Here is an 11,236-nt window from a genome sequence, read left to right as displayed (position 1 = left end):
TCGAAGGGGAGGGAAATATGAGGCCATTCATTTTCTATTCTAGGACAAAGATGGTACAAGATAGCACAGTTGCAAGTATTTGATCTTTTAAAACAACAGGGGCGATCTGACTTATTTCAATACTGTAAACCTCCATCCATCTAGATGATATATTTCTCTTCACTTGTTTTAATAAAAGCAACTATGAATATCAAACTAAAAACAGATGCACACCCATTCGGTAATAAATAAAAAAAGATTTCCCCCCTAGAGCTTTGTTTTTACCTCTTGGGGCACCACCTGCTTTTTTTCAACTTCTGTTTGGCCCCTCCCGTTTCTTAGTTCACTTCCATCGGGTGCTTCTGTTTATTCCTACTAACAACAACAACAACACCACTACATATTTAGGGCATAAGAGTATTAAGAGATGACATGTGTGACTCTGTGAGACAATATCTTCATAATCACATGGTCATCTGTAAATCTGATGACATCATTAAATTAACTCCAATGGTCTCTAACATTGGGCACACAACAAGGGGGGGGGGGGAATTCCAACTGTGTATAGAACAACAGTTTACGTGGACCAACTTCCCTAATGCAATTATGTCATGCTGTATTGCTGACAGTGTGGCTGCAAGAACAGCAGAACACGTCATTTAAACACTATGGTGATGCAAAGGGTGGGGCAGGGAAGTCAGTTTCCCGTTGTTGAGCAAAAGCTTTCCATGACCATAGTGAGATAGGCTATTCCGGCCCCTCATCATGAACAATTGTGTCCCTCCAGTGAACTTGAAACTGGAACAGAATCTAGAGACTGACCATTTCTCAGTAGGCTATGTGCTATTTGCCCACAATCATGTTCATGTACAGACATGTTCTGTCCAGGTGATCACAGCAAATGCTTGGAGCCTGTGTACGAAGCTCACCCGAAGGGGATTAAACGAGGAAGGGCAAGGAAAAGACTGAAATAATTTGTGCGGATGTGTTTCTACCATTCACACTAGCTGCATCCTACGTTTTTAAACAATATTTCGGCTTGAATGAAGAATGGAAGGGTAGAAAGAGGCAATGATATCCATAGGTATGATGACATACATCATGAACTAGATTTGAACCTATAGAGACATCCAGATCACTGTACCAATCTTTGCACCTCAAAGGGCTGAAATGCTGTGTTCCAAGCATTACATTTTATTGGACACTTTCATGTATATTACAGAGTGGGTGGTCTGAGGGACACTTCCTTTACTGTAACTTTCGTCTATCCTCCCCTGTAGTGCCATACAATGGCTCTCCCACAGAACTCCCATCCTGCTGTACTCCTTTCTCCAGTCTCCTCCCTACAGTAGGATACCGTTGCTGGTTTGAACTGGTCCTTACCTGGGAAAACCTCTGTGAGTCACTATTTAATTGCGGGAGATGGCGAAAACTTCTGGGAACCATGCAGATTATTACTACTTACGTCATTGCTGTGAGGTCACAGGTGTGGCTGTGCTGGAATAATCAGGAAGGAACTTCCATCTCTCTCCTCTATGCTCTCCTCCTGTCCATCTGACTGTACGCATGTCCCATCAATGCATGTTAAGCGTCCGTGGATCATTCACAGCAGTCTGTACAGCCAGGGGGTCACTGGCTGACTGTGAAGTGAGGGTTTCCATACACTATGGCTGTGAACTGTTATTTTAGTTGCTATTCAATAGCAGCTATTGTTGTTATTATTGTTGTCGCTGTGCATCTCTGTAGGCTACCCCATCCATGTATCTCAGATGTGTCACATGATCATCACATTAGATATTGAGAGGTGGAATGAAGGCAAGCATATACTGTATGGAAGTGATTATAAAAGTGGGATCCACACGGAACCCCAGAGGTCCTTGAGATGGTTCCACATACCTATACGAAATCGGCAAACAATCTACAAGCTCTGAAGCTAAGAACAGCATTGCATCAGGATCCATACATTTGTTGCATCGAGTAATTAAAAAAATGTTGAAGATTGAGAAATTTGTAATAATTTTAAATATTTTAACAACAAAACATCTTCCTCTTATTGGGGGGTAGGAGGTCCCTCACAAAATCTTTTCAAATGGGGGCCCAAGCCGCCCAAACATAGGCCCTATCAATTTGGGGGTCCGGAGTGGACCTTGGCGATGCTTGAGAAGCACTTGCCTTCAGTGCCTTGGCTTGCAGCCACGGTGTTTGAGGAGGGGGAGTACAGGGCGGGGCGTCGTGACGTCCCTCCGGTTGCAGTGTAGAATGATGTGTAAACGCTGCTGACCACTGAAGATCCGACTTGGTGGGAGAGTGGTCGCTTCACTGTTACTGGACACTGTCACCTATGCTATCGATAGGAAATGCGTTCACATTTAGGTTTTGCAATCATTTAGGACTAGACTGCGGCTTCTGTGTTATTTTCCATTGACATCTGCTCGTTGTTCCAGTTCGACTCTGCGCAGCAACACCTAGGCTATCCGTGCAGTGCAACCACTGACTTAGCCAGGTTGTCATTTTTATTTTTCATTTGTACGCACTTAACATACATTTTTCGTGTAGTTTCAAACGAACGTGGCATCTGTTGGACCGCATTATCGGCATTGTCAATATGGATGAAGACAATCAAGGTAAGGCATTTTCTCACCAGTCAGTCAGTCAGTCAGTCAGTGTATAGGGATGGAATGCATGAACTGATGCGTCTTGAAAGGCTATGTGACAAGAAGGATGTTGACGTGATTGGTTATTTCTTATTTTAGTGCTGTTGTGTTATCATTAATGCGAAGCTACTAAAAAGTATGTTTTCCAAATCCCCATTCGGTTGCCACTATTTTGTAAATTAATTAATTAATTGAGTAATAAGACCAGTTTAATCTCGAAAAAGCATTGGCTGTCCTGTCTTGCTGATCGTCAATCACACGGAGTGGTTACCCCATAAATGGTATTTGCTTTAAAAGAAAAATCACCACATCACGAAATCCCCCTGCAACCCACTGCAGTCTGTCGTGTGAGTGCATGGCTTTCAATCTCCATCTGTTTGATGTCATGCTGGAAAGCTTTGAAGTTTGTTTGCGCTGTTCTCCTCACTATCTTGTCGCAGCTCTTTGAAGGGACGCTCGTGTCCCCAAATGGGTGAAAAGCTGATAAGATAACGTCCCAGACAGTCCCACTTTTCAATAGAAAAGCCGTTTCGGCTGAAGGATTTTCCATTGATGTAGGCTAGATGGGTGATATCTGCAACCCTAGTGTCCCATAAAGAAGAGCCACTAAACCTGTTGTAGCTCATGTGGTGGTGGTAGATTGGTCTACCAATTTTAATACCATTAGGGTAGTAGGTTCAATTTGGTAGACCGCAATTTGAGCTACGCACGCGCGCATGCAGCGTGTGTACTTTATTGTAGGCTACTGTCTGCAAGAAACTCACGTGTGTAGGCTACTGAATTGTGTAGCCCACTGTACTCACATGTAGCCTAATACTACTACTACTACTACTGCCACTTGTGTTACTTTATGACTTTCGGCTGATTTCCATTAACTACATTAATTCTAACCCATATTACCCTAGCGTACAACTGTGATGTCTAACCATATCCCGCACCCACAAAGGGTTGTCAACGTCCCTTGAAATACAGAATCCTGACTAAAAGATGTCCTTGAACTCATTGAAGGGACACACTTTGTTCCATATTTTGGGGAATCAATCAATGACACACACTACTGCACTTACACGTTCAAACAGCTCAAATATGCTATAATACAGGTTGTAAATACAAGGTTATATATATTTTTTTTGCATAGAACATAATAATAAATAAGGGACACCCTGCCAGTTGTCCCTTATTTGAATTTCAGAACTTTGGCAAATTTAGCAACCTATGAAACAACCTGTTGAAAAGTGAGGACCAGGAGAATATATCCTCACTTTCTGTTTCTCTCCACATGAGGACAGTGGTTCTTGAACTTCTTTTCACAATCTACAGTACACACACACACACACACACACACACACACACACACACACACACACACACACACACACACACACACACACACACACACACACACACACACACACACACCGGGGGGAGACACGGTTGCCGAAGATATAGTCGAAGAGATAATCCAAACTGTTTTGAGGGGTGAAGTCCGTGTCAATGTCAATGTAGTGTAAACAAAATGTCTTAAGGTGGACCAGGATAAGATTTTGTCAGTTAAACTGTGAGGCCTGCAGATGCTGGCTGTGGGTTTAAGCTTTTGCCTACCAAATCACACATCCCCCTGGTCCTTCCTGTGGTCTGTCAAAGAGCCTTTCACCCTCTACAAATTGTGACCTCAGCTGTATTTGCTGATGAACACTGAAAACAAAGTTAAAGTAAGGAGTTTCCTATAGTATACACATTTGTGTCATGGTGTTTAAATACAGATCTTCATAATTATATCAATACATTGGGCCCTGTAGAGACATAAAAGCCATGTCCCAGCAAGTCATTTATCTCAGTGTTTACCACAGTTGTAGATGTCAAACTGCTCCTTCACATACAGAAACCGTTATTGATCTAGTGTATTTAAGCCACTGTGGCTTGAGGGTGAACCTACATACACACACAACCGTCTAGCTGTGTTGTTGACTAGGTTATAATTACAAACACCTAAAAAATTATTAGACCAGAGTGTATGAGAGCACTATCTTACGTGTGAATAATGAATGCAAGCACACAGGCATCTATTGCACAATTGTTCAACAAAACAACTTAGTTAATTATTTGAAAGCCCTGTTTGAAAGCCCTGTTGTTGAAGTGGACCTACACAGTATATCATTTATAAGATGAGATGAGAACATAATACTGTACAACATGTCTATAAGCTGTCAAATAACAAGGCAAGCGTTTTACATACAGTTCTTTCTGATTCGTTATTAAATGTGTACTCTTTCTTACGAGCACAGAGCTGAGGCCCAGATAGCTAAATGGATAGACACTGGTTAGTGTCTCACATGACAGGATGCCAGGGCTCACAGATGCATGTGGTCCTGTCTGTGATCAAACCAGGAAGGGAATCTGTGATAAGAGCTGGGAAAGGATAAGGATTACGTATCCCAGTGTGTGCTATGCATTATTAAAATAACTTACTGTAAATGGTAAATGCACGTCATGAGACCTACTGTGCTCACTACCTTTCTCTCCCTCTTTCACTCACTTACAAACACACACACATGTGCACGCACACACACACACACACACACACACACACACACACACACACACACACACACACACACACACACACACACACACACACACACACACACACACACACACACACACACACACACACACACGCACTTGCTCGCATGCATAGTGCATACCCTATACAGTATGCATTTATATCCACACAATCATACTGACTATATGCAAAATGACTAAATGAGCCGCTTCTTGTCTATAGATAGTACTGTTCTCACATGCAAATGTGCACATAAATATCTGATACAGTAAATGCACATTCTATGATTTGCATAAATGATCTGTTACTCCTTTTTATTTTAGTTTTTGTTGCCTTGTAGGTGGTTGTACTGTTAAGTAACTTGAAAAATAACCATAAAAAAGGCCATGAAAAAGAATCGTGATAATATTGTGGATTGTGATACTGCTTGAAAAAGTCATGTTATTATATTTTTCCATATCACGCGCAGTATGTCATCCTCCTGTGTGTGAGACAGTGAGACTGTGCGTGCAACTGTCCAACATATGGTTGAAGTTGGGCCGTAATTTGTTTTGCATGGGTGGACCTGTGTTCACTCATTAAACGGCATTAGGGCGAAACGCCAGAACGTGGCATGATTCTCTATACAGGATTAGATGAGTGGCTACTTTCACTAGCTGCCTCTTATGAACACAGAACAAGACAGTGTGCAATGAATGAACTACACTACTGTTTAACAAAAGCAAACAGGTCTTTAAAGGTTACAGGTCATAGTCAAGATTTCATCTTGCCCAAACACAACAATGCTTAAAGATGTTTTTCTCAGTTTCTTCACTTTACTGCAGTGTAACAGTATGGGATTCATTACTGCACATTTACTGCATTCCCTAAATCAGACTTGGCGCGTCCATGCTCCGTTAATATGCCACGGAGCAGACACAGTCTCCCCTCAGAGCGCATGTAAATCATTTAAATCCTAAGTGTTGTGTTATTGCTCCTGGGTTCTATTTTTAGAATCAATGTATTGCTGGACAGAGACGTGGAAAACAAGCAGAAATTGGCTGACAGCAGTATGCGTCACGTCAGGTTAATGCTGGATGTTTGTCATGGGTTATTGGAAGACTCAGCATTCTAACCTTTTCATCATGAGATGATAAGATAAGATAACCATAATGTGTCTCTGCTTTCTCTGCTATACCTGTACTGCATTATTTTTGGGTAGAGGAGAAGGGACGTGCCATAAGCGGTGTGGTTGTTTTTTGTGCATGCTGCAGGTCTTAACTTGACAATTTCCCTGTGTGGAAGTTGTGATGCCCTGACTGACCCTTGCTGTCATTGTCAATCAACACTCTCCGGAAACCACAAAATGGGAAAGACCTTTCCTCAAAAACTTCTACTCTGTTTAAAGTAAAAAAATAAATAAAAAAGTACTTACTTACTGCAATGTATTTGCTCATTGTATCAAAACAGTGTATCGTATGTGTATGAGTATACAGTAGCACAAGAATGTAATTGCATGCTATGTTGCTATACCTGCTGAAGACCTATATTGTGTATGTGAGAGTAAAACACTTTGACCCGGCCTTAAGTTGTGTGTCACAGTGTGTGCATGCGTATGCATGTGACTGTTAAGTGTTAATAGACATTCCTTATCACGAACATGCACCTTGCTTTTTGCAATCGTTCCTCCCCTGCAAATGAATATTCCTCCAAGAATTATCACTGCGTTCATCCTCACATTTTTCACAGTCATCCTCTCGTGTCTCAACCCTGATGAATACCTCACAGGCACACACAAATTATGCCGTATCAAATTCACCCCTGTAGGCATGGAGCTGAACCCACCATGCTTTTTCGGAGAACATGAATCAACACATTAGCGGTTGCCTTGAGTCTAATGGTTCCATTGGGGTATTGCGCAGGAGGAAGTTGGCTTGAGCTGGGCAACATCTTTGTTGTGGCTGGAGGGTGAGTGTGTGTGGGAGGATATCACACACTTACTGGAGCCATATTGTGCTCGCCAGCTGTTGGCGCCATATCGCAGGTACAACAAACTCTACTACACTATAGACTCTAGCTGCGCATAACTACAGTTATGCACACAGCCTATGTAGCTTCCTAGCTGTTGGTAAGAATGAATGATCATTGAATTAATCAATTCATCCTACTATAAAATGAATACTCTGTCAGTGCATCTGTCCATGGGTTGACCAATCGATCTGAACTTGAACATGTGCATTGACCATTGCCATATGTATGAAGTGAGACACCATGAGATGTGTAGTCAAGTCGGTGCACATACCCATAGCCTGGATGGACAGTGGGTGGGTGGAATTACGGGTATGGAGTTGACTAGTGAAAGGATGTACGTTTATACAGGCAGAATAGACAATTGCTTATATCATCACACTTTAGATGAATTTGTGTGCACTGAGGACATTGCGTGAATGCGTGGGTAAAATAGTCAGTAGGTCAATAATAAATGATTTATTTAACTAACTTTCTAGTGATGTTGAACCAACTGTTTTGCCTCCTTCCTCCTATACTGTCTCCCACAGCTTTCTGTTATTTCAGTAAAGATACTAAGTACAGTGGACTATTCCTTCTGCTTTTGAAAAACAATCAACTACAGAAACATGTGTTGTACTTACTAGCATAGCCTCATTTGTCTTCAGTGGTGGTCTTCCTTATATACTAAAACAAACCATAATCTTGTGGATGTTAGTACAGATGCTAAAAATTGTGCCCAAAATTAGATTTGTTATACAAGGATTTACATGGATATTTATAAAGAATACACTTGAATTTGAACTGGCAAGATTATGAGTTTTGCAGAACAACATTGGCAGATTCGAGAGACACGTTGTACCACATGCAAACAGGCAAGTGAAATACCCAGACCCACAGACGCACAAACACACACAGCCACTGTCTGGCGACAGGGTTCTGCATCACTGACAGCCTTGGCGCAGCATTGAGGGGGAACTTGTAAAACACTGCAATATATGTAGCTGTTTAGAGAGAGAGAGAGAGAGAGAGAGAGAGAGAGAGAGACAGACAGAAAGACTACATGTGGAGTTGATTAGGAGAGAGACTAGGGAGGTTTAGCGACATGTTCCCATCACCGTGGGAGTGTGTGGGTGGGTGGGTTGGGGGGGCTGTTTGTGTGGCTGCCTGGCAAGGGGCAGATATCACATACACGTTGTCATTGACGGGTGGATTGTGATTGTGAAGGGTGAGACAGTGCTAAAGAAGGACAAAGAGGACAGGGACACTAAAGACAGTAAATAGCAGGATAGAGCGGGCAGAAAAGTGCTACACTACTTGAGTAATCTACACCTAATTTCAATGGAAAGGAAACTAAGTGTAGTCAGAGCTTGGCAAACCACACAGGCATTAAGAGGGGAATTCAGTAAAGCTGGAGGCTAAAGGACTTGTGTTTTGTGCATTTCTTGGCCTGATGTAGCTGGCGGTTAGCGCTCGCCTCTAGAGGTGAGAGGCACACTAACACGAACACCCACCTTATTCTCACCTTAATAAAAGTCCTTGTGTTCATTTTCGCATATTTCTTCTCCCCCCCACCAAGTCTTTTTCTTGCACATTTTCTGTTCTGGGAAGGAATATGGACTCATGTGAAAAACTAGATTTCTAACTTTTTTGTACGGTAAAACAAGATGTGTGTTAGCCATGTAATGTGACAGGCTGACATTTAACATATAAGGAGGTGCCTTCAGTTACTGTAGTTGTCATCACTACCACCACCATCATCGCATAATTACATCAAACACACATCTTTGGTGGCCTTGGATCAAATCCAACCAAAGCCTTTCTCCTGTGCTTCCCGCTCAGTTTCCCTGCCGTCTTCCTCGCTAAAGAAAAAATACAAAAGGGTGAAGGAACAACGTACTCCTTTTAAAACCAAAAACAGAACTCTGGCCAGAGACATCAGTCAGTACAGCCAGGCTTGGAGAGACTCCACAGTCTGTTGTTCACTCTAGTCTCAGCTTTAAAGGAATCTGCAGAATGGTCATCCAAGGACAGTGTTATTGCAACTTGCAAGGCAAATAGACAGGCCTGGACCTTCAGGCTGGAGTAGGTGTGGTGGATCTGGACTGCACCTTCCTTCTCCATCATCAGAACTACTGGTGAAACTTAGCTGTGTGGTGAATCTCACATGCTCTATGGACCGAAAGACAGTGGAGAATATACTAAATGTGGTAAGCTTTACTCCAAGTTTATTATTCCAGTGCACTAATGAATAGACTCTAATGTGAAAGACAACCTAAGCATAAACAACACTGGCCCCTGATTACAACCATGGAGTTAACGTGACACTTCCTCCCATACAAAGGGAGAACAACATGTTTCGGGGCCATCTGAAACTGAAACCCAAGCTGATCATATGAGATCAGTGACCTTCGGTGGACAAGGACACAGTGAAGGGGACTGTTTGGAATGGAATCTGTTTAAAACCCTTGATCCTTGAGCCTGGCAGCCAGAAGAAACACCATTCATCCTTCCACCTCCGGCCTCCCAAATCATCGGATTATAGTGTACTTTGGCTGCAGGCGTACAGATCAAATCAAATGTTGACACAGTGATGATGCTGAGCAGATGCTGAGATGATGGTCCAGACCACCACACGCATGTTCATGTGTTGTTGCCCCCACCCCGTACTGGATTGATTCTCCTTTGACATAAGAGTGTTTGGTGTTTGCCATCCCATGCAGGACTCAGGGTCAAGTCCAGCTGGCATGGGATGTCAGTGGCCTGCTTTTGATTGAGCTACACACAGGATATTGAACCCTGATCAACCCTGGCTGTGTTTGATATCTAAGGGTGGCCATAGCTGAATGGGTGGCGAGGCTGCTGGGGAAACAGGTTTGGTTCCTGGCCCCGGTCATGAGCAAGACACATTACCCTAACTCAGGGGTGTCCAAACCTTTTTCAAAGGGGGCCATATTAGAAAATATTAAAACACCCAAGGGCCAACTACATAATGTACCTTTGGATTTAAGCGATTCTATTTAACTATCATCATCAATATTTAATAGCAATCGTCTTTTGTCAGGTGTGTGCTGTGAACAAAAAGTGTATCTCAGCCTTTATTCAGCCTTACCGAATCACATTACCGAATATAACCAACCAAGCAAGGTAAAAAAAAGAAAAAGAAATACAAGGAACACTGACAAATTATACTCTGGGAAATGCCCAGGTTAAAAAACTTGAATGTAAAAATGTCCCATACCGTTCATAATACAATTCAGATATGAAGCTGCGGGCCGTATAAAATTCGCCCCAGGGCCGCACTTTGGACACAGCTGCTTTCACCCCGAGCACTCATCAGAACCATCTCAGCAGCCATCAGCTGGGTGACATTAATCAGCCCCCCCCCCCCCCCCCTTTTTCTTCCCTGATACATCATGAGTACATTGCCCACCACCACTGCCTATGAGCACACAGCAGCATGCTGTTCAAATCATTTCTCAACGTCACCTTCATTTACACAATCCTTTACCCTCTGCCCACCACTGTTATATTAACCTCTGGCCCTTGGCTTGGCCCCATGTGCTAATTGCCAGCAATCTGGCATCTTGACTCTGTGCCAAGATCTCTGTTCAGATATCCAAACAAGACTTTACTACATCTGCTACTACCGTTACTTTGGCCAACTATACAGCCAAATCCTGTGTGTTCCGTTTCAAATTTACAGAGTAAATTTGTTTTCAGTGTCTAAACACAATTAAACACTCAAAACAGATAACACTTGGCCCAGGTTAGCTCAACCATCTGGGCACCTAGGCTGCTGAGCCAGTCTGGCGGCGTGCCGCGGGTTCAACTCCCGATCTCGACGGCCTTTGCCGCGTGTCTTCTCCCCATCTCTCTCCCCATTTCCTGTCAGATTACTTTCAACCTATCAATAAAGGCAGAAAAAAAGAACAGGTTACAGACAAGATCACAACACAGACAATTACAACACAAATGTGTTGTGACAGTCTCCAGGTTATTTAAAAAGCTATATTGATTATGTTAAAGCACAATTATTTACATTTTGGTAGAG

General features: G+C 42.7%; 1 protein-coding gene across 1 annotated transcript in view; it reads left to right on the top strand.

Annotated features, from left to right (window-relative positions):
* The first annotated feature begins 2,284 nt into the window (after positions 1-2,284).
* LOC306914865 (cytohesin-3) overlaps positions 2,285-11,236 on the top strand; it is a 35,655-nt gene continuing 26,703 nt past the window's right edge. Inside the window, exon 1 of the mRNA XM_079492083.1 lies at positions 2,285-2,603. Coding sequence (XP_079348209.1) covers positions 2,585-2,603 — 19 coding nt within the window. The 5' untranslated portion in view covers positions 2,285-2,584. The remainder of the gene's footprint in view (positions 2,604-11,236) is intronic.

The sequence above is a fragment of the Electrona antarctica genome (assembly GCF_951216825.1).
Source record: "Electrona antarctica genome assembly, chromosome: 22".
In the NCBI taxonomy this organism is placed as follows: domain Eukaryota; kingdom Metazoa; phylum Chordata; class Actinopteri; order Myctophiformes; family Myctophidae; genus Electrona; species Electrona antarctica.
The sequence above is the reverse complement of the archived record's forward strand: the minus strand, read 5'-3'. Positions and strand labels throughout refer to the sequence as shown.